A 25,943-nucleotide genomic window follows, 5' to 3' on the forward strand; every position below is an offset into this window, starting at 1 on the left:
AGATAAAATTTTATATCACTCTTTTAAATGTATTCTGTGGAATGTAAAGTCCATAAAAATTTCATACTCACCTTCATTGGTTTTAAAAATAAACAAAACAGTTCCCCTTTAAGTTTGGAAATATACATCATTTCTAAAAATTTCTTATTTCATTTCATTTATTTCACAAAATTTTTGTTTGAGATGGAATCTCGCACTGTCACCCTGGCTGGAGTGCAATGGCGCAATCTCGGTTCACTGCAACCTCTGCCTCCTGGGTTCAAGCGATTCTCCTGCCTCAGCCTCCTGAGTAGCAGAGATTACAGGTGCCCGCCACCATGCCCAGCAATTTTTTTTGTGTGTGTATTTTTAGTAATGACAGGGTTTCACTATGTTGGCCAGGCTGGTCTTGAACTCCTGACCTTGTGATCCGCCCGACTTGGCCTCCCAAAGTGCTGGGATTACAGGTGTGAGCCACCGCGCCTGGCCATTTCACAAAATTTTATCCTAGTGGTGTATGCTATTATACTTCCCAATACTTTTATTGATCACTCTATCATACTCTTTGCAACTAAATTATGTCTACAAATAGGTATTTAAAAATGTGTCATATTTCCTGTTTCATAAAGTTCTAAGTTTGAAAAATTTCTCTTGGGTTGAATTATCATTAACATTATTATTTTAATAACAAATAATTTTATAGATAATTATTAAACAAATTTTATTGAGAGTGCATTTCTGAATGAAATGAAGTATAAAAACTTCTATGAGTTTAATTTGAAAGAGTATATTGCTTAAAAAGCCAACCATTCTGATGGCTTACATATTATTTTTTGTTATTGGAAGATAAAAAATGTCACTCGTTTTATAAACCAAAGTAAGATGAGGATTGACTGTAATTGAATTAAATAATTCATAATATGATATTAAATATTGCATAGCGAAATTGATATAAATCATATAAGGTCTGTGTGAGCGTTTTACTCAGTGTCTATGAGAATATTCAACAGTCCTGGAGGACATCATCTTCCCTTTGACAGAAAAACAGAGGATCATACCCATATTTTCTTTCTTGTTCTTGATTTACCATAGACATCAGTGCGATCTCAGGGATCTCTCTCTTTCTCATACTTAGTACCTATGTGTGTATGCCATTTGCATATGCATATATAACCCCATATATATGATACATATCTATATATTCCAACCATTTGACAAAATAGTTTATACAGGTCCTAGAACTACATTAGTTGTTCTAAATTATTTTTATCCTTTAGGAAATTTTCTATTACCTGTTTACTTTCCTTGTGTGTCATTAACCAAAGGGAACCCAGTGATCAACCTAAATGGCCAGAATAATATGATTTTAGAGGACAAGATGACTAGTTTGGAACATATATTTTGTCTTACTTTGCTCTGTTTGTATAAGGGCTCTCGATTTATATATGCTTTTCTTTTTCCAATGAAGGTTAAATACAAAGAAGAATATGAGAAAAATAAGGGAAAGCCAATGCTTGAATTTGTTGAGACACCATCATATCATGCTTCAAAGGAGGCTCAAAAGATGCAAAGTGAAGTAAGTCAATTGGTTTGTTATTAATTGTTTAATGTAAATTTGATGTTTTGTCATTTGAAAGGATACAGAATGTTCAGTGGGTCTAGAAGAAAGAGTGCTGCTCTGGGCAGATTCAAGGACCTGCTTTCTAGACCCAGCCACCCTCTGCCTGGGATCTGTCTAGGACATTGAGTTTATCTGGTCCTTAGCTTTTCTCATTGGTGAATATGGATCTTAAGCTAGATGAGCTTTTAAAGTTCCTCTCAGTTCTAATTTTCTATGATTATATAACTGACACTTTCAGATGTTAATTTTACCTTTTGCCTTTCAGATGTTAATGTAAAACTATGATGAGTTCATAAAAACTAAAAACGAATAGCTGGTTGCTTTATTTGCCTGCCCCCCCCCCCCGCTTTTTTCCCAATGAAAATAGAACATTTTTAAAATACTTACTACATGCTAGGTAATATGCTAAGAGTCTTATATATGTCAGCTCATTTAATCCTCCAAGTAATGATGCTAGCAAGGTGTTCTCTGTAGATTAAGAATGTGTCTACTGAAATTGTCTTAGATGAAATTATGTATTCAGTAAATGTTAATGTTTTAGGAGCTGGTCAAAATCATGAATGATTCCGTTTTCTCTTTAGTTTATGTTTTAGTCCATTTTGTGTTGCTATAACAGAATACCAAACACTGGGCAATTTATAAAGAACAGAGATTAATTTCTTTCAGTTCTGGAGGCTGGGAAGTTCAAAATCCAAGAGTTCACATTGTCAAGGGTCTTCTTGCTGCATCATCCCATGGCAGAAGGTGGAAAGACAGAGTGCTTGCACACTCCTTAGAGGAGGGAATGGGAAACTCATCCTTTTATCAGGATCCCAACCCCATGATAACAAAACCATTCCCATGATATTGGCATCAATCCATTCATGAGGCAGAGCCCTTATGGTCTAATCACCTCTTAGAGTTCCCACCTCCCAACACTGTTGCATTGGGGATTAAGTTTTCAACACACGAACTTTGTGGGGACACATTCAAAGCGTAGCAACATATTTGATTGATTTTTTTTTCAATTAACAATTAAGAGTTTTTTCAGCTTACCTACTTTATTCCCAACCTAAGATTATGGTAAGTAACATCTCGATATTCCCCACACTTTTTTTTCTCTGTTCCAGTGAGACTTATTTGTGTGTGTATGTGTGTGTGTTTTCCTTCCTACCTTTTCAGGATCAGACACACAAGGTTTTATCTGCAGCCTATATCAAAGTTTTGTGGGTGCAGCTGGGTTCTTAATGCAAAGGGACAGAAATAGTGGATGCTGGTCTCAGTTCAATACAACCTTCATGCTAGGCATGCTTAATGAATAAGATCCTTTCTGTTGCCCAATAACAACATCAAAACAGGCAGAAATGATAACTTGTGGACAAAAAACTCTCAGGAATTTTCTAAGCATTACCCGTGCTATTTGTTGAAATGTTATAATTCATCTTCTTGGGGAAAAGGCATTCAGATATTACCACGATTTATTGAATAGACAAAGTTGTTTAATTTCTTCTTCAAGCAAAAAGGAAAAAGAATTACTAGTATTTTTCATGTCTTATTCAGTTGTCTCCAATCTTTTTGGCAACAGGGACTGGTTTCATGGAAGACAATTTTTCCATGGATTGGCAAGTGGTGGTGGTGGTGGAGGGGACTGTTTTAGGATGAAACTGTTCTATCTTAGATCATCAGGCTTTAGTTAGATTCTCATAAGGAGTGCACAACCCAGATCCCTCGCATGCACAGTTCATAATAGGGTTTGCACTCCTATGAAAATCTAATGCCACCACTGATCTGACAGGAGGCAGAGCTCAGGCAGGAATGCTCCCTCACCCTCGCTCACCGCCTGCTGTGCAACCGGGTTACTAACTGGCCATAGGTTGTTATTGATCCATGGTCTAAGGACTGGGGACTCCTGTCTTATATCTTCTTAAGCCAATGAAGAAGAATCTGATAAAGAAATATCAAGTAACCGTTTTGATTAAATTAGTTATTTGTTTTAAGTGAATTGATACTAGTGAGTTTGGTCAAAATTCAGAAACCCTACACAAATTTACATTTAATGGAATAAATTTCCCTAGAATACCTTTTCTGCCTTCAGATAATAGTGTGTAAACATGTATAAACTATATAAAGTATTTTGTATATTCTTTTCATTGCTTTACTATCTTCTACTGCAGCAGTACTTTTTGCGTGGAGTAGAGCCACCCAATGAATGTCCCCATTTTGTAGAGATGATGTGGCCGTTGTCACTGACCCACAGCCCAGAGAAACGTTTCTACTTTCAGGGGCTGTCATAATGCTTTTGCTTAGTGGGTCTTCTGAGAAAGGTTAACCCCATTTCCCATTTAGAAAAAAAAAGTGCAGTTTGCTGCTAGCACTGGCACTGATTTAATTTTACATAAACAGGCTCTTTGAGGCTGAAGCAAATCGGACCTGATTTGCAATGCGAAAATAAAATATAAAAACTGTTCTTGGAGTTATTTCTAAACAGAACTTGTCTCTAATTCTAATGGAACAGACAGGTTTATAATGTTACATTAGGACTAGGGACAAGAGTATTCTTGAGGCAAAAGGGCAATGGGTTAAGACAATATGAAGTTGTTAACAAATTTTCACTGAAAGACACAGGGATCAAAAATCACTTTCCTTTTCTGAGGACATTTCTGGCAGCATCAGTATTTGAGGCTGGGCTTCCTCTTCCAGTTCCCTCCCCTGCCCCTTTCCCTTTACCCCCTCCCCTCTTCTTTGATCCTCAGCCCTAGCAACGTTCATGCTGAACACCTTTTTATCATTCTGGTTGCGCAGTTTCTTAACATTTTTTTTTTTTTTCTACCGTGGATAACTTTCCTTTCACTGATAAATCCAGAAACTTGTAATTAATGATTAATGCATTTGAATACTGTGTTTCTGTAGTAGAAATGACAGTAATTTATGATTTGGGATTTTAGGGTAGTCTCTCTTTTCTTTACCCAACTTCTTCTCTCACTCTTGCCAAGTGAGACATGTTTTCCCTGACATATGTTCCCTTTAATTACAGTCATTGACTATTAGATTTTTTTAGGCTCAACCATCATTTCTTGAGGAGAATGAAATCTTTCAATAGAAAGTATCTTTGGACCCAATTCATATGCTAAAGGTTAGAAAAATAGCTAAAAATCTTAGACAAAGTTTGATGTGAAAAATGTTTTTAAATATAGGACCGATGAAGTAGGTACAAAGAGAATCATCTGTCTTAGAGATGTTTTTTATTCCTAAGAGGTAGATTTGACTACGAGTTTCTCGAGAAACTTCTTACAGGTAAACTTAAGTATTTATCATCCAGGAAAAGCCACTAGTATCTTTGCTATGACCTATAATTAAGTTTATCATGCTTTCTTCCAATGCCAGGTATAGGTTTAATGTGTATGTTTTCTGGAGGAAACCTTTAAATCTGGCTTTGAAAAGTTCGTTGTCTTATTTCACAAATACAGCTTTCTTCAAAACGCATGCCCAAAAAGTGTTTTTTTTTTTTTTTTTTTCTAGCTATATATTTTGGCTACTTCTAGTCATAATTAACTTCCCTTAATGACTTACTTCAGTAAAATAACTTTTTTTTCAGAAGCACTTTTTGAAGTGAAATAGCTGATGTAAATGAATGCATGAATGCGTAGACATATTCCTATTTCACCATTTAAAGAGTCCTTTTTAGCCTGGAGATGCCCTAGATTCAGCCTGTTATTTCTACTAATTCCACATAAGGAAGAGGAAAGTTTCTAGTCATTGTTTTTGGTCATTGTATCTCAGTTCTTTAGTTCAGAATGTTCTCAATGCAACTGCTCATTTAGCTTTGCTAGACTTTCAGAACATCCTTTGTTTCTCTCCTTGTGGCTATGTCCACATCGTTAGACTGCTGTGTGGAACACGTGTGCTAAGTGAGGAGACAGCATGTTTCTCTTATTCTCCTTCATGGTTTGGAGACATTATTTATTTATACAATTACCTATCTCTGTAATGAATAAATAAATAATGAACCTGGAAATAGCTTCTCATTTTGCCTGAATAACAATTTCAGGCAGAATTTATTTATTTTTATCATTTCAGGGATGCAATTTGAACAAAATATTTGGCTGGTAAAATCTGGGTCCTTGTTTACTAGATATTTCACATGGATGGATATTTTTGTTATTTATAGTTTATAGCTGTCTTTATAGTCATAAAGCATGCATTATCACTGATTTTTCAAATGTGTAGTTCAAATGTTAGAATTTAGAGAATCATAGCCAAAGAGTGGCAGAGTGTGTTAAAAGGGCTAATGGTGGTCTGAATCTAAGCCCCCCACTATCACCGTCATGTCCACCTTTCATTTCTTGTTGTGAACTCTCACTTAAAGGAGGAGTTCAGTTATAAGGTTCAAGATAAAATTCTCCTCACAGCACAACTTCATTCATATCAAACACCATAGATGGTAGAGAAATATTCTCAACTCCAAAATCATTAAAGGGAAACCCCCTCCCTAACCCTCAATCATCATTACATTTTAGAAGTGGTGTTTCCTGAATTTGCAAAAGTCTGATGAAGAAGGATGATGGGGACATGAACATTAATGCTGCTTGGGTTTGATGGTGGTTTGAATGGCTTCCATGCCACCAGATTTTCCCCCAGTGAGTAGATCCACTCACCTTGGAGTAAACCAACTGGGGGATCCAGTCAAATAGCCAGTCTTGTTGGTTCTTCTCCGAAAAATGGGCTGATGTTAATACTAGACTAGTAAGAAGTTAGGAAACCTCACTCAGAATTTTCTGATTTACCAGAGGAAGAGGCCACTTAATAATTCTCCTTTGTTTGGTAGAATTCTTAAATTTATGATAAAGTTGAGCTTGTTTCCCTGTTGATAGGATGACCCTTATGTGGTAGAACTACCTAAGAAAACATCATTTTTGTTTTGGGAACTCTTGTTCAAATCTCTTTTCAATGGTCACTGATATTTGCTGACTTTAAAATTATGTGGTCTTATTTAACAGAAAATTTACAAAGAGGATTTTGAGAAGGAGATTAAAGGAAGGTCATCACTGGATTTAGACAAGACTCCAGAATTTTTACATGTAAAGTACATCACCAACCTTCTGAGGGAGGTATGATCTTGGTGTTTACTATTATATATCACGTAGAAAAGTCAAGAAATAAGCCAGGAAATATTTAGCTAATTCTCTACTAATTCAGTGTTTGAGATATTAAGGCATTACTCTTTTTTTCACTTTGATCTTCACTAACAAAATTTTGCATTTTCATTAAAAACGAGTGTGTGTGTGTTAACATTTCCAATTAAAGTTGCAAGAAGAAATTGCCCAGATTTCCTGGGAAAACTTGAAAAACAGCCTGGTTTTTTGTTTTAGTTGTAGCTCAGAAGCTCTATAAATAGTTTTATAGTTTTATAGCAGTTTTTAAAAAAATGTTTTGAATATGGGTGGAGAGAGCTTGATTCTTTCAAATTTAGTTATTATAAAAACATTTTAGAACCAGCTTTTCCTGTTGCTTTCCTGCAGCAAATGTCTCTAAAGGAAGGAGGAAAAAGACCAGAGTTCTCTCCCTCTCTTGACATTTGTTATCAGAAATAAGATGCTCACAAGTGAAGGTCTGGATAAATGCTGCATTACTTATAAGTAGTTGGTGTTCTAAGTATGGAAAAATAATATATTTAACATGTAGAACAGAGGAACTCATGTCCACTTTTTATTTTATTCTCTGCAAAAATTTCCCCAAAAACGTAATGGTGCACTTTTTGCTCATAAGTAATATATTAAATTTTCTTAACATTAAGACCTTAAAAATATCATGTCTGTAGTCCACCCCTTTAAAAGCTAGTTTTTCTTTGTTTTTTAAGTGGCCGAAAAGTAGATCATAGATTTTCCAAATCTGCTTACATGCTCTTTATATTAAGGGAAAGTGTTCCCTAAGTATAAATGTAGTTTATAATGTAGTATATGTATATATATTATACACAATATAATAATGTATATTATGTGATATGTAAGTGGAATATATATTACACATATATATATGAAATTTCATTTCATTTTGAATTTTTGAACTGAGGAAACTATTCCTGAAGGAAATCTCTTAGACGAGTGAAATAAATTTGAGATTAATTACCTATAGGAAGGAGCACATCATCATGAACTTCTTTAATAAGCAAATGCTGACTGGCCGTACCGTTTAACTGGTTTTAGAAATTTAATGTGATTCAGTGTTGTAATATATATTGTGCTGAAATAGACATGTAATTTTTTTAGAGTTCTCTTGCTACACTATCTTTTCTCACTTCTAGTTCCTAATAAAAATTTTTGAAGTTGAAGGTTAAGCAAATGGTAACTTCCTAGAGGGTAGAGCTAGGACACAGTGGCAGGAGGAGAGGATCGGGAGAGGTTGGTTAACAGACACAAAGGAATGAGCTCCGGTGTTCTGCAGCGCCACAAGGTGCATATGGTTAACTATAATTGAATGGATATTTTTAGTAAGCTAGAAGAGAGGATTTTGAGTGTTCACAACACAAAGAAATGATACATGTTTGAGGTGATGGATATGCTAATTACCCTGATTGGATCATTATATGTTGTGTATGCATATTAAAATATCACTCTGTATCCCATAAATATGTACAATTATGTGTTAACTAAAAACAAAAGGGAAGAAAAAGGAGAAATGCTTGACCATAAGGCTTTTAAGAAGAAAAAAGTTTAATAATAATTTTTAAAACAATTTCAAATAATGGCAACTTCCTACTACCGTTGTCTTCCATTTAAAAATATGCTATTTATGTGAACTTTTTAAAAGGAGAATCTTTTTGTATCACTTATGTACAAAAGGCAATGTAAAGTCTATTTTGAGATTCATAAATGACTTTACTATGTGCCATTGCCTTTTTCTTTTATTCCTGTTTTGGAGTGAGTCTTAATGTATTAATTCAGAATACACGCATCAGGGTAGGAAAAGGCTCAGAACACTATATTCTATTGGTCTGTTCAGGCTGCTGTAACAAAATACCACAGATTGAGTGACTTAACCAACAGACTTTCCTCAAAGTTCTGGAAGCTGGCAAGTCCAAGATCAAGGTGCTGGCAGATGGGATTCTTAGAGAGGGCCCTCTTCCCGGCTTGCAGACAGACACCTTTGTGCTGTGACTTCAGTAGAGGGATAGAACTGTGGTCTTTTTCCTCCTTCCTTTAGAGACATTAATCTTATCAAGGGAGTCCCACTCTCACAATCCCATCTAACCCTAATCACCTTCCAAAGGTCCCACCTTCAAGTACGGTCACACTGGGGGCTAGGGCTTCAACATATGTATTTTGGTGGAGAGAAACATTTAGTTCATAATGACTATGATGCCAGGTGAAATAAGCCAGGCACTGAAGGACAAATCCTGCATATTCTCACTTTTATGTGAAATATAAAACACTTGAAGTCTTAGAAGCAGAAAGTAGAATGGTGGTTACAGAGGCTGGAGGGTGGGAGGAATGGGAAGGTGATAGTCAAAGAGTTCAAAACCTCTAAATGGGAGGAATAATTTTTTTGAGATCTAGTGCACATTGTGGTGAAGATAGTTAGTATATAGCGCACTTCAAAATTGCTGAGAGAGTAAACTTCAAATGTTCTCACCACAAAAAGTAAATATTTGAGGTAATGGATATATTATTTTGATTGATTTAATTATTCCACATTGTATTCGTAAATTATGACATAATTTTGTACCCCATAAGTATATACAACCATAAATTGTCAACTTCCAATAAGAATTTTTTAAAAATTAAAAAATTAACTTAAAAAATAGTTAAAGCCTGTCTAATTTGAAAAAGAGGACTTTTGGTGACTTAATTAAATTATTACTTCCCTTTCTAAGTATAAGCATTTAGCTTCAAATGAACTTTGCATTTTTTACTCTGTGGTTTTTACATTGACATTGCATTTAGAGTGTTCAAAGTATCATTTTATACTTCATTTCCTTTGATTCCCCCCATTGCCCCTTGACATTAGTAGAACAAGTATTTTTATTTTCATTTCACCACTGTGGAAATCAAGGTTGAGTTACTTAAAAGTCCTCCCGAAGGTCACACCACCAAATAAATGAAAGAGGTCTGACTTTCACCTGGGTCATTTGACTCAGATCATTCCAAAATTATAAAACAGCCCATTCCAATGTCTAGTAAGCTATTAGTTGAGCAGAGGACAGGCTAATTTAATTATATTGGATGAAGGGAAAGTAACATGAACCCTAGAATCTTTCATCTGGCAAGTTAATCATAAATGCAACTTAGTTGAATAGGAATAAGATATATATGATTTTCATATGCAATTAAGTAAGAAAACAAGCAACTCATTAGCAGAGAAAAATAAGTTTTATGTAAGTATTCATAGAAGGCATTTGGATCTACTTAAAATATAAGATTCAAATGGGTGAAATTCAAATTATTATTAATTTGTAGAAAATGTTTTAGTTTTACAACTCTTTAAATTGCATGGAGATAGCCTTCTAAAAGCAAAGCCAGGAGAGAAGATAACAGAACGAAGAGATGAAGGAAGAGAGACATCATGTAAATTCCAACTTGACAGTAACTCAGTCTTTGGATTTTCTATTCCATGAGTGAATGCATCTCCTTTGTTGTCTACACTAGTTTGAGTTGGGTTTCTGTCATTTGCAACCTAAGAGTCACCATCACCACCATCATCACTATAATGATAATAATAATATCATCATCATCATCATCATCATCATCATCATCATCATCATCATCATGTTGAGCCATAAATTCCATCATCTATGCAGATGTCATTATCTATGGATGATTCCATTCATCATCATGAATGTGAGTCACAGATTCCATCAGAGATAGTAAAGGGGGCCTTGAAATATTCTGAGACTTGTAGAAGGGTGTAAATACCTAAGGTAATTGTGATGGATAGTGCTTGAAGTATCTGCTTTCAACTACCTTATATCAGCTTGTGGTGAGCCCAAGTAATTTAAACTCCTAATAGCTTATTAGACATTGGAATGGGCTGCTTATAATTTTGGAATGACCTGAGTCTAATGAAAGTGGTTTCTGCTCACTTTTTAAACTTTTTAAAAAAACTTTGGCTACATCAGTCCTTTTGATTTTGTAATTTTCCATTCTTTTGCAACCATGTTCTTTTTTGGTAAATCATGTTTTATAGACAACTTTCAAAAATACTTTAAATAATTAATAAGGAACATGTGTTCTTAAGATCTTCCTCACCATTGAAAGAGAAGATGTCTTTTAAAAAAATCCACTATGATACCAAAACATGTTGAGAGAAAGTCTGAAAAGGAAAAGGCTGAAAATATTGGAAGCCGCTCTGAACTTGGTAGAGGGGAAAATGAAGTGTCTGTAGGAAAAAAGCACGAATACTTAGCTCTCTGATTCATTCCTTCCTAGTAATATTTTCTCATTTCTGTGATCTCTAGAAAACATGTGGAATAGCACACTGACTAAAGTGATTCCTGCTAAGTTTTGAACTGTGATATTCTTGTCTTATAGAAAGAATATAAAAAAGATTTGGAAAATGAAATAAAAGGGAAAGGAATGGAACTTAATTCAGAAGTTCTTGACATCCAAAGAGCAAAGCGAGCCTCTGAAATGGCGAGTGAGGTGAGTGTTTATTTAACACCTTAGATGAATATGTTTTTTGCTGGTTTTCTTATCTGTCAGTCTTTCTGAAAGGTTCTATACATCCACAACTTTTATATGTAAGTGATTGTAAACAGCTATATCCTATAGTCTTTTCCTGGACTACTAATTTTTTTAAAAAAAATGATGCTCATAATCCCCTTTCTATGTGATGTGAGAAAAATGGCCATTTCCCCATTTTGGAGAAAATCCATGTAATAAACTAAAATAGTTTAATGAGATTTAACTTCCACTTTTAAGCAGGTAAAAGGCAGATGATTGGGAAGGTGTATTATTATGGTCCATCAGTAACTGCAGGTAGAAAGTTCGCTTGCTTTCCTGCACATAACCCAACTGACTCTCCCAGTCTTGCCCTGGGCTGCTGAATGAACTTATTCAGCCTCTTTATCAAATTAAAGTAGTTTCTGCTCACTTTTCATGCACTTTATAAGGAGAACTGAAATGTCTCTGAAGTGTTTTCAGTCCTGTAATCCTTGTATTATCTCATTACTTTGGGTCATAAAGTGTCACTGTGCTTTTAACAGACTTTAGCTGAATTTAGCAGTGAAAGAGCTTAAAGACTTGTTCCCATACTTTGAAAATCTGATGATAATGAGGATGATGATAATGATGATGGTGGTGATGGTGACTCTTAGGTTGCAAATGACAGAAACCCAACTTAAACTAGGGTGGGCAGCAAAGGAGATACATTCACTCATGGAATAGAATATCCAAAGATTGAATTACTGTCATGTTGGGATTCACATGATGTCTCTCTTCCTTCATCTCTTGGTTCTGTTATCTTCTCTATTGGCTTTGCTTCTGGAATGCTGTCTCCGTGCAATGAAACATCTTAATAACAGGATAACTCATATCCATAGCCAGTAATCCCAGTGGGAAGTGAACATCCCTTTTTGTAGTTCTAATTAAAGTCTTAGGTTTCAATCTCCTTGGATTAATCGCTATCCTGTGCTCACACCTGGCCTAATCATTGTGTCTGGGGTTGGGGGTGTAGAATGTGCTGATTATCCTCTCACCCATTCATTGAGGTAGTTTAACAGTGTCTTATATAAAACATTATAAATGTTTATGTGTTTAAAACATCACCTTAATCTTGGCTATATTCACGTTCTTTAAATAAAGGAAACATTTAAAAGGCACTTTAGTAGAATTAAAAATGTATGTGGGGAGTAGGGAGGTGATGGAAATCAATCCTTCCCAAGGGTGTGGATTGAGAGAACTTAGACGTCATTTCCCAAAAGGAAACCATGGAGCTTGTTGCCAGAAGAAGGAGGAATGGATGCTGGTCAGCCATAAACAACACGTGCCCCTGATGAGGTCTGTGGCTAACATTGTCATCACATTATCCCTACATTAGTCATTTTCTGCAAATTCTTCTGTTGCCATGACATGTCCAATCCACATGCAGAGATTATCTTGTAATTACTTGTCAGTAGCACGTGTAAAAGTTATTTTATTCTCTTGATGGCAAAGTACAGACGGATGCAGTTGAATGGCAGGATGGTGGCGGGAGCAGCATTAGTTGGGCCTTATTAGGAGAAGGAAGGACTGGCCTAGGAGAAAAAGAATGGAAAACTGAAAGGAAGTGTCAGGTGCTGATCATCTCCTTTGTGCTGAGCGCTGTGCTATGCACTCTGATTGATCCTCACAAGGGATCCTCCATGGAGGTACAGACATACTTGTGGAGATACTATGGGTTTGGTTCCAGACCACCCTAATAAAGCAAATATCACAATAAAGTGATTCGCATGAACTTTTTATTTCTTAATATGTATACATGTTATGTTTATACCATACTGTAGTCTAAGAAGTATGCAGTAGCCTTATGTTCAAAATACATCTCTATCTTAATTTAAAGTACTTTATTGATAAAAGTGCTAATGATCGTCTGATCCTTCAGCAAGTGGTAATCTTTTTGCTGGTGGAGGGTCTTGTCTCTGTGTTGATGGCTGCCGACTGATCAGGATGGTGGCTACTGAAGGTTAGGGTAAATGTGGCCATTCCTTAAAATAAGATGACAATGAAGTTTGCCACATTACCTCTTCCTCTCATGAAAGATTTCTCTGTAGCATGTGATGCTGTTGATATGTTTTACCCACAGTAGAACTTTCAAGATTAGAGACCATCCTCTCAAACTCGTTGCTGCTTTAATGACAAAGTTTTTGTAATATACTAAATCTTTTGTTGTTATTTCAACAATGATCACAGCGTCTTCACAAGGATTTAATCTTAAGAAACCACATTCTTTGCTTGTCCATCGGAAGCAACTCCTTATCCATTCAAGTTTGATTATGAGATGGCAGCAATTCAGTCACATTTTCAAGTTCCACTTCTAATTCTAGTTCTCTTGCTATTTCCACTGCATCTGCATTTGCTTCTCCACTGAGGTCTTGAACCATTCAAAGTTATCCATGAGAGTTGAAGTCACCTTCTTCCAAACTTCTATTAATGTTGATATTTTGTACTTCTCTCATGAATCAATAATGTTCTTAATGGCATGTAGAGCGGAGAATCTTTTTCAGAAGGTTTTCAATTTACTTTGCCCAGATTCATCATAGGAATCACAATCTATGACAGGTAAAACCCTATGAAATGTATTTCTTAAATAATAAGCCTTGAAAGTAAAAATTTTCCTTGATCCATGGGCTGCAGAATGGATGTTGTATAGCAGGCATGAAAACATGAATATCCTTATACATTTCTATCAGAGCTCTTTGGTGACCAGGTGCATTGTAACTGAACATTAATATTTTCAAAGGAATCTTTCTTTTCTGAACATTAGGTCTTGGCAGTGGGCTTCAAATATTCAGTAAACCATACTTTAAAAAAATGTGCTGTCATCCAGGCTTTGTTATTCCATTTGTAAAGCACAGGCAGAGTAGATTTAGCGTAATTCTTAAAGACCCTAGGATTTCCAGAATGGCAAACGAGGATTGGCTTCAATTTAAAGTCACCAGCTGCATTAGCCCTTAAGAAGAGTCAGCTTGTCCTTTGAAGAATTGAAGCAGACATTGACTTCTCCTCACTAGCTATGGAAGTCCTAGATGCCATCTTTTTCCAATAGAAGGCTGTTTTGTCTGCATCGAAAATCTGTTGTCTAGTGTAGCTACGTTCATCAAGTATCTTAGCTAGATCTTCTGGGTGACTTGCTGTGGCTTCTGCATCAGCCCTTGCTGCTTCACTTTATACTTTTATATGATGGAGATGGCTTCTTTCCTTAAACCTCATGAACCAACCTCTGCTAGCTTCCAACTTTTCCTCTGCAGCTTCTTCACCTCTCTCAGCCTTCACAGAAATGAGGGTTAGGGCCTTGTTCTGGATTAGGTTTGGTTTAAGGGGATGTTGTTTCTGGAATGTTGTGTCTGGTTTGATCTATTCAGACCACTAAAACTTTCTCTATATCAGCAATAGGGTTGTTTCACATTCTTATAATTCATGTGTTCACTGGGGTAGTACTGTTAATTTCCTTCAAGAACTTTTCCTTGGCATTCACAACTCGAATAACTTTGGTACAAGAGTCCTAGCTTTGGGCCTGTGTTGGCTTTTGACATCCCTTCCTCGTTAAGTTCAATCATTTCTAGCATTTGATTTAAAGTACGTCTCTTCTTTTTACTTGAACATCTAGGGGCCATTGTAGTTGACTAATCAGTCCAATTTCAATATTGTTGTCACTTAAGGAATAGGGAAGCCCAAAGGGAGGGAAAAAGATAGAGGAACGGCTTATCAGTGGAGCAGAACACACGTAACATTTCTCAATTAAGTTCACTGACTTATAGGGGTGCATTTGGTGGCATCTCCCAACAATTACAATACTGTTGCAGGATTTTTCCTTAGTTCAGCTAAAGACAGGGTCCTTGTCCCATGGCCATGAAAGTTTAGGCTTGCAGACAGTTTGAAGGGTGAGTAAAGCAGAGTTTTATTGGGTGTAAAGGAAGAAAAGGGGGAAACAGGGACTCTCTGCAAGGCCAGAGTCCCTGCTAGAGTGCTTTCCACCTCGCAGTTTGGATCCCAGGTTCCACAGAGGAAGAAGAGGGGCCAGGCTCCTCCCTGTTGCAAATGGCCTGAATTTCTCTGGCTCCACCCCAGTGCACACTCTTTCCAGTGTTCAGGCCAGTTGGAGTTTTGGCAGTGACCCTCTCCTATCTGTCTGTCTCAATAGTGACATCAAAGATCACTGATTGGCCAGGCGTAGTGGCTCACATACCTGTAATCCCAGCACTTTGGGAAGCCGAGGTGGGTGGATCACCTGAGGTCAGGAGTTCATGACCAGCCCGGCCAACGTGGTGAAACCTGGTCTCTAATAAAAATGCAAAAATTAGCTGGATGCGGTGGCACACGCATGTAGTCCCAGCTACTCGGGAGGCTGAGGCTGGAGAATCGCTTGAACCCAGCAGGCTCAGGTTGCAGTGAGCCAAGATAATTCCACGGCACTCCAGCCTGGGCGAAAGAGCAAGACTCTGTCAAAAAAAAAAAAAAAAAAAAAAAAATCACTGATCACAAACCACCATAACAGTTTGAAATACTGTATTACCAAAATGTGACACAGAGACACCATGTAAGCACATACTGTTGGAAAAATAGCACCGATAGACTTGCTTGGCAAGCAGGGTTGCCACAAACCTTCAGTTTGTAAAAAATGCAATATCTGCAAAGCACAATAAAGTAAAGCACAATAAAAGTGAGGTATTCCTGCATTACTGCCTTCATTTTGCAGATGAGTAAACTGGAAAAGTTGAGCATTCTCAGTGTCACACAGCTGGTGAGTGCTGTGGCCTCCCAAGTTCAACTGTTCTGTATAACGTCAGCTCATTTACATCCACCTCCCTATCCTCCAACCCTAAAGACAATTGTCAGTGAAGATTTTCATGTGGCAGTTGCCCTTGTATACTAAACATCTTTGGAGCTTTGCATGCCCTTCTTCAGTGAGAACAAGATTATCGTTCTAAGCAGTTCAGAAGATTTAGTTGTGAGTGATCGTTCGTAGTACTCAAGGAGCTTTGTTACCTCTTTTGTAAAATATGTTTAACTATTTTTTTGGTATCATTGACTACAGATGCATGTTTGCCCACTGAGTGTTTGAATGCTGTAACATGTCTTTTGCAGAAAGAATACAAGAAAGACCTGGAGTCAATAATTAAAGGGAAAGGAATGCAAGCTGGCCCTGACACCCTTGAAATGCAGCATGCCAAGAAGGCTGCAGAGATCGCGAGTGAGGTTAGTAGGGTGTGTGATACAGGCCTTAAGACTCATATTGTGGAACCTAACAAATCATTAGCAACTTGATTACTATATGGAATTTCTCAAAGCGTTGTGGCTGGTTTAACAGTTTGGAATGGAGACTGTTCCCCAGCATTATGCCTGTTTGAAAATGTACAGTTTTTGCTTTGCTCACATCCTTCCAATATATCAAAAAAAGCTTGGTGGAAGGCATTTTAATTGAATACACACACACGCACACATGCACTCCCCTGTACACCTTACTCCAGAATACAACAGATTTAATGGTAATCTGGGCTATGATAAATGTTTTCGTGGTATTTTTTAATGGATCACCTGCTGCTCAGCATATCTGTATGTCCAAATTTCTGAGCAGAACTTCATATTTGGATGCTTAACGTGAGTACAATAGTCATTTCTGTCTGATTGCATGTTCTTAAAATAGCCTTTGTTGACATAATCAGCATGCATGAAATTTCTACATAGCATTTTGAGTAGAGGTCTGATATAACCTGATTGACCATGTTCATTCATCTAATACCATTTTTCTCTTCATGGGATACAGGATATTGATTTAGAAGTTTTGTCTTAAATTCTATAACAGGATGGATATCACATCACAAGGTTGTAGGAGTCAGACCATATGCATATATTTCAAAGAAAATACCCTAGAACTTTCTCTACACCTCTTGAACTTCCCCACAAAAATCTGAGAATATAAAAGGATCGCTGGAGTAAAGATTTGGGTTGTGATGATTTTATAAAAGTGTATGTGAAGAAAAAATTGGGGTGCAGGTGAATGGGTCCTGCTCACTTATCTCAAGACTGGTTAGGTGGGGGCTTCAGCTGTTGTGTGACCTTTGCACTTAGGAAGAGCTGACTGAGGACTGACACCTTACAGGAGATCTGGAAGGCTAGAAGTAGCTGCTTAGCTGCTATGGAAGTTACTGTTGTTTTGAAAATGACTGACATCCCCAGGGTTAGACACTGGCCAGGGAAGTGGGATTGCCATGATTGAATAAGACACAGGAAGTGGAGATGGCATAGGTTTCCTGATCAGTAAGTGTTCTATTTTGAAGTGGTGGCCAGGGGTGGACGGCCAGGAGCGTGAGGAACAGGGACTTTCCCACTTCTGTTCTCCTCCTGACAGATAGTCATTGTTATAAGTTTGTTATGGAACCTTGCAAATCTGTTTTGTGTTTATATAGATAAATATATACTTGTACACACAAAGACTTAAAAAAATCTTAAATGGGGTCATACTCCATTTAAGTGTTTGATTGTTTTCTCACTTTATGTTATGGATTTTTTTTCTGTGTTCCTTCATATAGGTCTACCTCATTCTTATAGAAAAATTAAGTGTTCTATAACATGGATGTGAATATGTGACCCTTTATCTTTTGTTGTCTACAAGGGAAGTATATAATGGGATCTCAACATTACAGGCTGAAACTAGAATCCTTAATTTTCCCCTAGGTTAGCTTTCCTCCATCTGCTTCCCAGCAAATGGCACCAACCAAAGCATAGAAGTCACTTTGATTCCTGTCATCAGCATGCTTTGTTGATGTCACCCCCATAGTGGCGGTCTAAATCCATCTCTTTCTCGCCACCATAGTCCAAGCCACCGTCTCTATCCTCTAGATCATTGCCATAGCTTCCTAACTAGAATTCTGCTATTACTGCCTTCCTAGTAGACATTCTCAACCCAGCAGAAGAATCCTTGAGGGAATTAAATGAAATCTTGTTACTCTCCTCACGTGCAATTATTTAGTGGTTTCCAGTCACATCCAGTGTAAATTGATTCATCTGGCTCTGGTGAAGTCTCCACTCTCAGGCTGAGAGTCTTAGTCAATAAAAAAAACCCCCAAATAATAATAATAAAAATCTAATTTGCATATCATCATAGTCATGTCCCATTTTACTTAAATGATAGGCTCAGATCCTTTTCAGCCAATGTTTGGGACTTTGCCAGAGTTTGTTTTTAATATCGAAAGTTTATTTTTCAAATAAAGTCAATGGATCATATTGTAACACAAATGACCCTCAATAGTCAAGCCTTCCCATATCTCTGGGCTTGACCATGTGACTTTCTTTAGCCAATGAGACATCAGCAAATGTGACTCAGACAGAGGCTATAAACACACTTCTGCATTAGGGTTTGCCCTCTTTGAACACAGATGCTGCCATGTTGTTGTTTTAAATCTTCTAAGCTTTGGGGTGTTTTGTTATGCAGACAACAAATAGCTGATGCCAAGGGTGTCTAATGTAGTCTGTGTGCTTTAGAACACATTTACATTTGAAAGTTCATTTGGAAAATTGTTACATCCTTCTACCATTGGACCTTCGTGGCTGTCTGCTCTCAGTGCTTCCGTTTCATCATATTTGTTGGCCTCCAAATGAAACATTTTGTTCTGGGGCTTTAAACAGGCTGAAACAGAGTGCTTTTTATAGACATAGTAATAATTGAATATTATTGTTTTGAAAGTTAAACATAATTATGTAAACTTTTATTTAGAAAAGTGATACTGGGAGCGTAAGTCAGTAAAAACAGGAAGGGTTATGAGTGGAAGACAGGAGGAAAAATATTCCAAGATTGAGACTTTTGTTTACCACTTACCTAAATTTGATGATCTACTAATAAGCAAACCAACATTTACTTTGCAGCAGAGAATCTACAAATCTGGAGTGTGTCAGCATAATAAGAAATAATTGTTTTAAAACAAATTTAATTGGCTATAGTTAATAGATTTTTTAAATAACATTTTTCTTTGAAGAATAATATACATATAGAAAATGCAAATTTATATATGTACAGCGTGTTGAATTTTATAATCAGTTTTTAAATGTGACATAAGTCCCTAAAGACATGTGTGTCTGTGCAATTATGACTATCTTGTAAGCAATAGGTAATCCAATTCCAACTGGCCTAAAAAAAAAACACAGATAACTTATTTGTTGTTCTTATGATTGAACGGTAGAGAAATTTCTAGGCACGGCTTGATCTAGGACTCAAATAATGAGATTTGGTTTCAGCTTTCAGTTCTTAGGTAGACATTCTTATTTGCAAAGAGGCTTCCAGCGCCTCTTATGTGGAAAAAAAGATACATGCATCCTGGAACCAGTTCTGCAGTGTGGGTGATGGGGTATAATGATTTAAGTCCAGCAGAGCCCAGAGACTTGGGCCAGTTTCTGCATGGTTTAGGAAGGGAAGCATTGAGTTGTCTAGTGGCAAATCAGAGAGCCAGTGAAGGGAGTAATGATTTATTTAAGCCCAGCAGAGTCCAGAGATTTGAGCCAGTCTCACTCAAGCTGGATGGTTTAGGAGTGGGAGCATTGAGTTGTCCAGTGGCAAGCTAGGGAGCCAATGAAGGGAAAAGAAGGGGTGGATTCCAGAGAAACAACCAACACGTATTCACTACAGAGTGAAAAACAGCAAGCTGTATATGACCCAATGATATATCAAGTTTATCATAATGAAATGTTAAATTTTCCCCTTGGCTAGCTCCGTTTTTCTTCTTCTTAATTCAGATTAGCAGAAAAAAAGTCTTCTGATTACTGGTGAATAAGTTATACTAAGTCATAGTCCTACCACAAGTAAAAACTCTTTCTTCTTCTATAGAAATAAAAGAAATAAGGATTCAACTTCGTTACAAAAGACATGGTCTTGATGTCAGATAACATCTCGATTTTTGAGTAGTTTTTCAAATGATTGGAGAGCACTAACTGTGTGTTTCATTTTCTGCAGAAAGACTATAAAAGAGATCTGGAGACTGAAATTAAAGGGAAAGGGATGCAGGTGAGCATGGACACTCTTGATGTCCAGAGAGCTAAGAAAGCATCCGAGATGGCCAGCCAGGTAAGACAACAGTGAGATACAAAGTTTAAAATAAATGCCATGAATCATAGCTAGAAAGAGCGTAAGTGTTCTTTCCACATGGGTGGCTTTGAGATTCAAACACGTAAATGTCAACATTGCTATTAAAGTTTAAGCAAAGTTCTAAGATCATTTTCTATTCTTTTAGAAACAATACAAGAAGGACTTAGAAAATGAAATTAAAGGGAGAGGAATGCAAGTGAGCATGGATATCCCAGATATCCTTCGAGCCAAGAGGACATCTGAAATCTATAGCCAGGTTGGTCAAGAATGAAGATGCTCAGAATCATGTGTTCCAATGTCATGTTGCCATGTGCTTTGTATGTCTCTATGAATGATATCTTTCTGAGGGTATTGCATTCAGAGTTAGTGTACTCTTTCACTGAGAAACCATTGGCCAAACTTGAGTAACCTTACTAATGAATAGGACAACTGTCATAGATTCAATGCAACAGACATTATGGAGAGGTACAGCCTCTCTGTCGGGGCTCCTTGTTTTGAGTCCAAGGACATTAAAACTTTTTTTTTTTTTTTTTTAATTTTAGAGATGGAGGTCTCACTCTTTCACCCAGGCTGGAATGCAGTGGCACCATCGTAGCTTGCTGCAACCGCAAACTCCTGGGCTCAAGCTTATTTTCCTGCCTCAGTGGGCATGAAACGTTGTGCCCAGCCTAAGGATATTTTAACCTTTTCTTTCTTTTTCTCTTTTTTGACCCTATTGGACACTTGGCTCAAATGCTTTTGCTTATACCACAGAAAAATAAATTACAAACTATTTGTCTTTTAACCATTTCATAATGAATATTATTATTAAAATAGTTCCAAATAAAACTAACAGTGACAAAAGCTGCACAAAGTACAAGGTGAAGTTTAGTGTTAGGTAAAAATAGAGGGAACAGTGAAGTTTTCTTGGTAAAATTTAGATTTGTCAAATATACTTGTCCCATATTCTGTAAACAAAGCTGGATGTGGGAGAAGTAATGACCACAAAAAATATTTATGGAAGAAGAATTTATTTATAAAATCTGACTTGGGCAAAAACATTCATTAGCAAATAGTATCTTTGCTGTAACATTTACTAAAATAAATGACTCCCAATGGAAAAAAAATAGTAGAAGGAATGAAAAAAATGAAAATGGTTAGATAAAATTGACCATAGAATTTAATTTGATTAATGGAGTTTATGCAGGAAGGAATGTGTAACAACATTTGGCGAAATTTGTTAAAATTCTGATTAAGACATAAGCAAGGACATTAACCATCCACTAGTTCAAAAGGGTAGTATCAAGATGGCAGAGTCAAATGTCAGAGGACTTGTGTGCCTGTCAGCCTCCGCAGACGACACAGCCACTGGGATGGTCCTGAAGTGTGTGTTCTTCTGTTCTCAGTGTCCGTGAACTTGGAGACATTGGCTCTGGCCATATCAGCTGAACTAAAATCCTAGGTCAATATATTAAACAGGCAAATGGACATTTGAGTCAGTGGAGAAGAGTTACTTACTGTCTCAAGAATGCCAAACTCATTCCTTCAGTCGGTAAATACCTCCTGAACACTCATTTGCATGCAAAACCAGACATGACTTTGCCCTTGGAAAGCTACAGACAAATCTAATAATCATGTAAATATAGTGTTACAACCATGATAGATACACTTGAAAGGAAAAGTATTGAGAGTGAAGGTGCCTGAGCTGTTAGATTTCCTGCCCTAACTTAATAGCATAGATTTTTTTTTTTTTTTTTTTAGTGTGACGTGAGAATATATCTAATTTTAAGGGATTTTAATCACTGAAATACAATGGGGATACTTAAGAGTGTGTAATGAAGCCTGGTACATTTCGACATGAAAAGTAGTTACCTTTCTTAATAAGCAGCAGTTTGCCAGAATAGTTAACTTCACTGATTTTGGAATCAGAGAGCTTGGTTTTAAGTTGCAGCTCTGATACTTACTATCTAGTACCTCAGTTTCTCCATCTGTAAGATGGAAATAATAGTATCTGCTTGTCAGGTTCATGAAATGAGTTAATGTGGTTAAGTGCTTAGAACAATACCCATTACATAGTAAGTAAATGTAAGTGCTGGTCCTAGGATAAGATGCTGCCTGGGTTGTATTAGAACTCATAGTAGCTCGTTTAGTGGAGAGAAAATTAAGATTTTAATCTCAACTTCAAAATACTGGTAACTTTCCCTTAATCAAATCTATTTTCACCTGAAGTAGGACACAAAGCATAAATCTAGAAGCCATGTGGTGTGGTAGAGATTGAAGAATGGTATCATTCCCTCTCTCTCTCTTTCTCTCTCTCTCCCCCTCCACCTCCCTCCCTGCCTCCCTCCCTCTCACACGTGCGCACACACAGTTTCAGATTTGTATTAACTGTTTTTATTTTTAGAGAAAGTATAAAGATGAAGCAGAGAAGATGCTTTCTAACTATTCCACCATAGCAGATACTCCTGAAATTCAGAGAATTAAGACAACTCAACAAAACATTAGTGCGGTGAGTAGCCATTATTTCTTTTCAGTTGCCACCTTGAAATTTTGTTTTGTAAGAAATGGTCTTCTTTCCTCATTGTCTGATGTCTTCTGCTGTCTTACTTGAATTTTCTGTCAAGTGTATTATCTTTATTTCTTTAAAATAATAAGAATACTGATAATTTTTACAAATTATCAATTTTCATGATTTTTTTGGAATTACAAATTCAAATTTCCCTCTTTGGTACAAATGACAGTTAACTAAATTTTAAAATTTAACTCTGGAAAGAAGTCTTAGTCTTCTACACGGATTTTATTTAGAAGATGAAAATAGTCATATGAAGTGATTTTATTCCTGGTAATTGTTTTTACTGATAATATATTTAGTGGTTTACTAATTCTTAATAAATTTCTAAACTTATATATTTTTATTTTGAGGAAGAGGAATTGCATCGGCAGTATGTCTTTTAAACTTTTGTTTTAAGTTCAGGGGTATCTGTGCAGGTTTTTACATAGGTAAACTTGTGCCATAAGGATTTGTTGTACAGATTGTTTTGTCACCCAGGTATTAAGCCTAGTACCCATTAGTTATTTTTTCTGATCCTCTCTCTCCCCTCCTACCTCACCCTCTGATAGGCCCCTGTGTGTGTTGTTCCACTCTGTATGCCCATGTGTTCTCATCATTTGGCTCCCACTTATAAGTGAGAACATGTGGTATTTGGTTTTCTGTTCCTGCATTAGTTTGCTAAGTATAATGGTGTCTAGCTCCATCCATGTCCCTGCAAAGGCCATAATCTCATTCTTTTTTTATGGCTGCATAGTATTCCATGGTTTATATGTACCACATTTTCTTTATCCAGTCTATCATTGATGGGCATTTAGGTTGATTCCATGTCTTTGCTATTGTAAATAGTACATCAGCACTATTAATTAAGAGACTGGGTCCATGATTAAAAAATGTGTAAACTTGACTTCTGTTCTAAAATTGTAAAAATTGACCATACAACTACTATTTTAACATAGAATTAGCTCAGTCATTAATAGTTAAGCAAGCATCTCATCAAAATATAAATTCTAGTAAGTGTGAGGACTTCTGGAATATTTCCTACCTCCTAATTAGTTGGCTTGTGCCAGCTCTCAGGGTAAGCTGGTCAGGTGCCTGCTGGGTCTCCACAGGGATGGCCAGTCTGTACTGAGAAATGGAAAAGTCTTACTGGAAGGATCAGGAAAGGAGGCTGTGTGATTCCATAGTGTTCTACAGTTCTAGCCTTTGGAAGGAAACATCTCTCCTACAGTGCTCTCCCACCCATGCAGGGGCCACTGGATTACCAAATGTCAAGAAAGGCAGTGATTCTATCCTCATTTGCCTTTCTTATAATTACTCTGGTTTTCTGCGGAGTACTCATAATGAGAGCACTCATAAATACTCTTGTGTTTTTGTTCTGCTTTGGGTTTGGAAGGAGTAGGTGTTACTGGGGGTGGAGACACATGGGAGAGGGTTAACAAATAAGTAGAAGATGAAGAAGATAGACTTGAAATTAACATTGATATTGACGATGAGCTAACATTTTCTTGGAAGAGAATGTGGGCATCCTTGTGTTTGGAGAATAGAAGTTGCCTAAAATGTCATGCTCTTTTTGAATTCAGTGATAACGGCTTAATGGGCTTTTGTAATATCTGCTTTTTCTCAAATACACGTGTGACGTATATTTATATTTGAAGAAAGGAACTCTGGTTTGTCAGTGTGTATTCTTAAAGCAAATAATCTGTAGTCAGCCATGGTAGCGGTCTAGCCCTAGAGCAGGAGAGGGTTACTTGTAAGATTATGGGATATAAAACAAAAGTTTTAATGGATTATCTTAATGGATTATTTACTATCTTAATAGATTATTTAATTGGTTTCTATAATTCTGGCACTCAGATGTGGTATTCGTATTATTATAAAACCTGAGAAAATGTCTTTTTAAGATGCAGATCTAGGACTTGATTTTGACAAGCTTAGTTATTCTTTTCCTTTTCTTATAATAAAGGTATTTTATAAGAAAGAAGTAGGAGCTGGCACTGCGGTAAAACATACCCCAGAGATCGAACGAGTGAAGAAAAATCAGCAGAATATTAGTTCGGTAAGTTCTCTACAGCATTAATTATCTTTTCTAAAAGCAAACTGAAACTGTAGACAAATGTTTTTAATTCTTTACTCAACTGATGGCTTTTTTCCTTTTATTCTTCACTTTATTGAAATGCTGTTTCATCATATATCAAAGATCTAACTTCCAAAACAAAAACCATATCCTTGTTCCCCTTGACTCTGAAGCAGTATTTCATTCTGATATATCACAGTGAAGAAGAGCCAGGTCATTTTAAAGAATCCTAGGATTAGATTTCATCTCTTTGAAGAGAATTTTAACTCTATTAAATTTTGCAGAGAAAGGGTACATTTCAGTACCTCTCCACAAGTTGGAAGAAAGAAATTTTTCCCTGATAGAATGATTAACGGCCCTAGAACATTTATTTGGCAGCTTAAATGAAGGTTTAGATTTGAAAAAGCAAATGGTACCAATTCATTTTTAACCCATGTCAGTCACATCTCTAAGCTGTTTATCAGACACACTTCTGACCATTTCTTCTTTCCAGCCCCTTTTACCTTCTGCTTCTTCCAGCAAAAATGAAAACAAATCACACATCTTCACTGTAAATTGTGAAATAACTTACCTTCCAATAACATTTAGACTTGGGGGAAGGGTCCCCTTCTGTTAGAAGCATGCTTCTAACATTAAGGTGCTTAATGTTATGGATAAGTTGTTTTTTTTTTTTTTCCATTGAGTGTTTGACATTTGCAATGGATCATTGCTCTCCTTACCAATTAGATATTCTCCCATGTATATTTAGTACGTTGAATTTCTTTTCTTTTTCTTGAGACAGAGTCTTGCTTTGTTGCCTAAGCTGGAGTGCAGTGGTGCAATAGCTCACTGCAACTGCCTCCTGGCTTCAAGTGATTCTTCTGCCTCAGCCTCCCGAGTAGCTGGGATTACAGGCACACACCACCACGCCTGGCAAATTTTTTTATTTTTATTTTTAGTAGAGATGGGGTTTCACTATGTTGGCCAGGCTGTTCTTGAACACCTGACCTCAA

The 25,943-nt window shown here is 36.7% G+C and overlaps 1 protein-coding gene across 2 annotated transcripts in view; it reads left to right on the forward strand.

The window, feature by feature from the left end:
- The window catches only part of NEBL (nebulette), a 384,316-nt gene that overhangs the window by 313,223 nt on the left and 45,150 nt on the right, over positions 1–25,943 (forward strand). Inside the window, exons 11-18 of one of the 2 annotated variants that reach the window (XM_023223238.1) lie at positions 1,448–1,555; positions 6,577–6,687; positions 11,104–11,214; positions 16,357–16,467; positions 20,216–20,326; positions 20,493–20,603; positions 22,731–22,835; positions 24,841–24,933. The exons of the other annotated variant lie outside the window; for it this stretch is intronic. Of the exons in view, the coding sequence (XP_023079006.1) occupies positions 1,448–1,555; positions 6,577–6,687; positions 11,104–11,214; positions 16,357–16,467; positions 20,216–20,326; positions 20,493–20,603; positions 22,731–22,835; positions 24,841–24,933 (861 nt within the window). The remainder of the gene's footprint in view (positions 1–1,447; positions 1,556–6,576; positions 6,688–11,103; positions 11,215–16,356; positions 16,468–20,215; positions 20,327–20,492; positions 20,604–22,730; positions 22,836–24,840; positions 24,934–25,943) is intronic. 2 annotated transcript variants of the gene reach the window in all.

This window comes from Piliocolobus tephrosceles, chromosome 9 (assembly GCF_002776525.5).
Source record: "Piliocolobus tephrosceles isolate RC106 chromosome 9, ASM277652v3, whole genome shotgun sequence".
Taxonomy (NCBI): Eukaryota; Metazoa; Chordata; class Mammalia; order Primates; family Cercopithecidae; genus Piliocolobus; species Piliocolobus tephrosceles.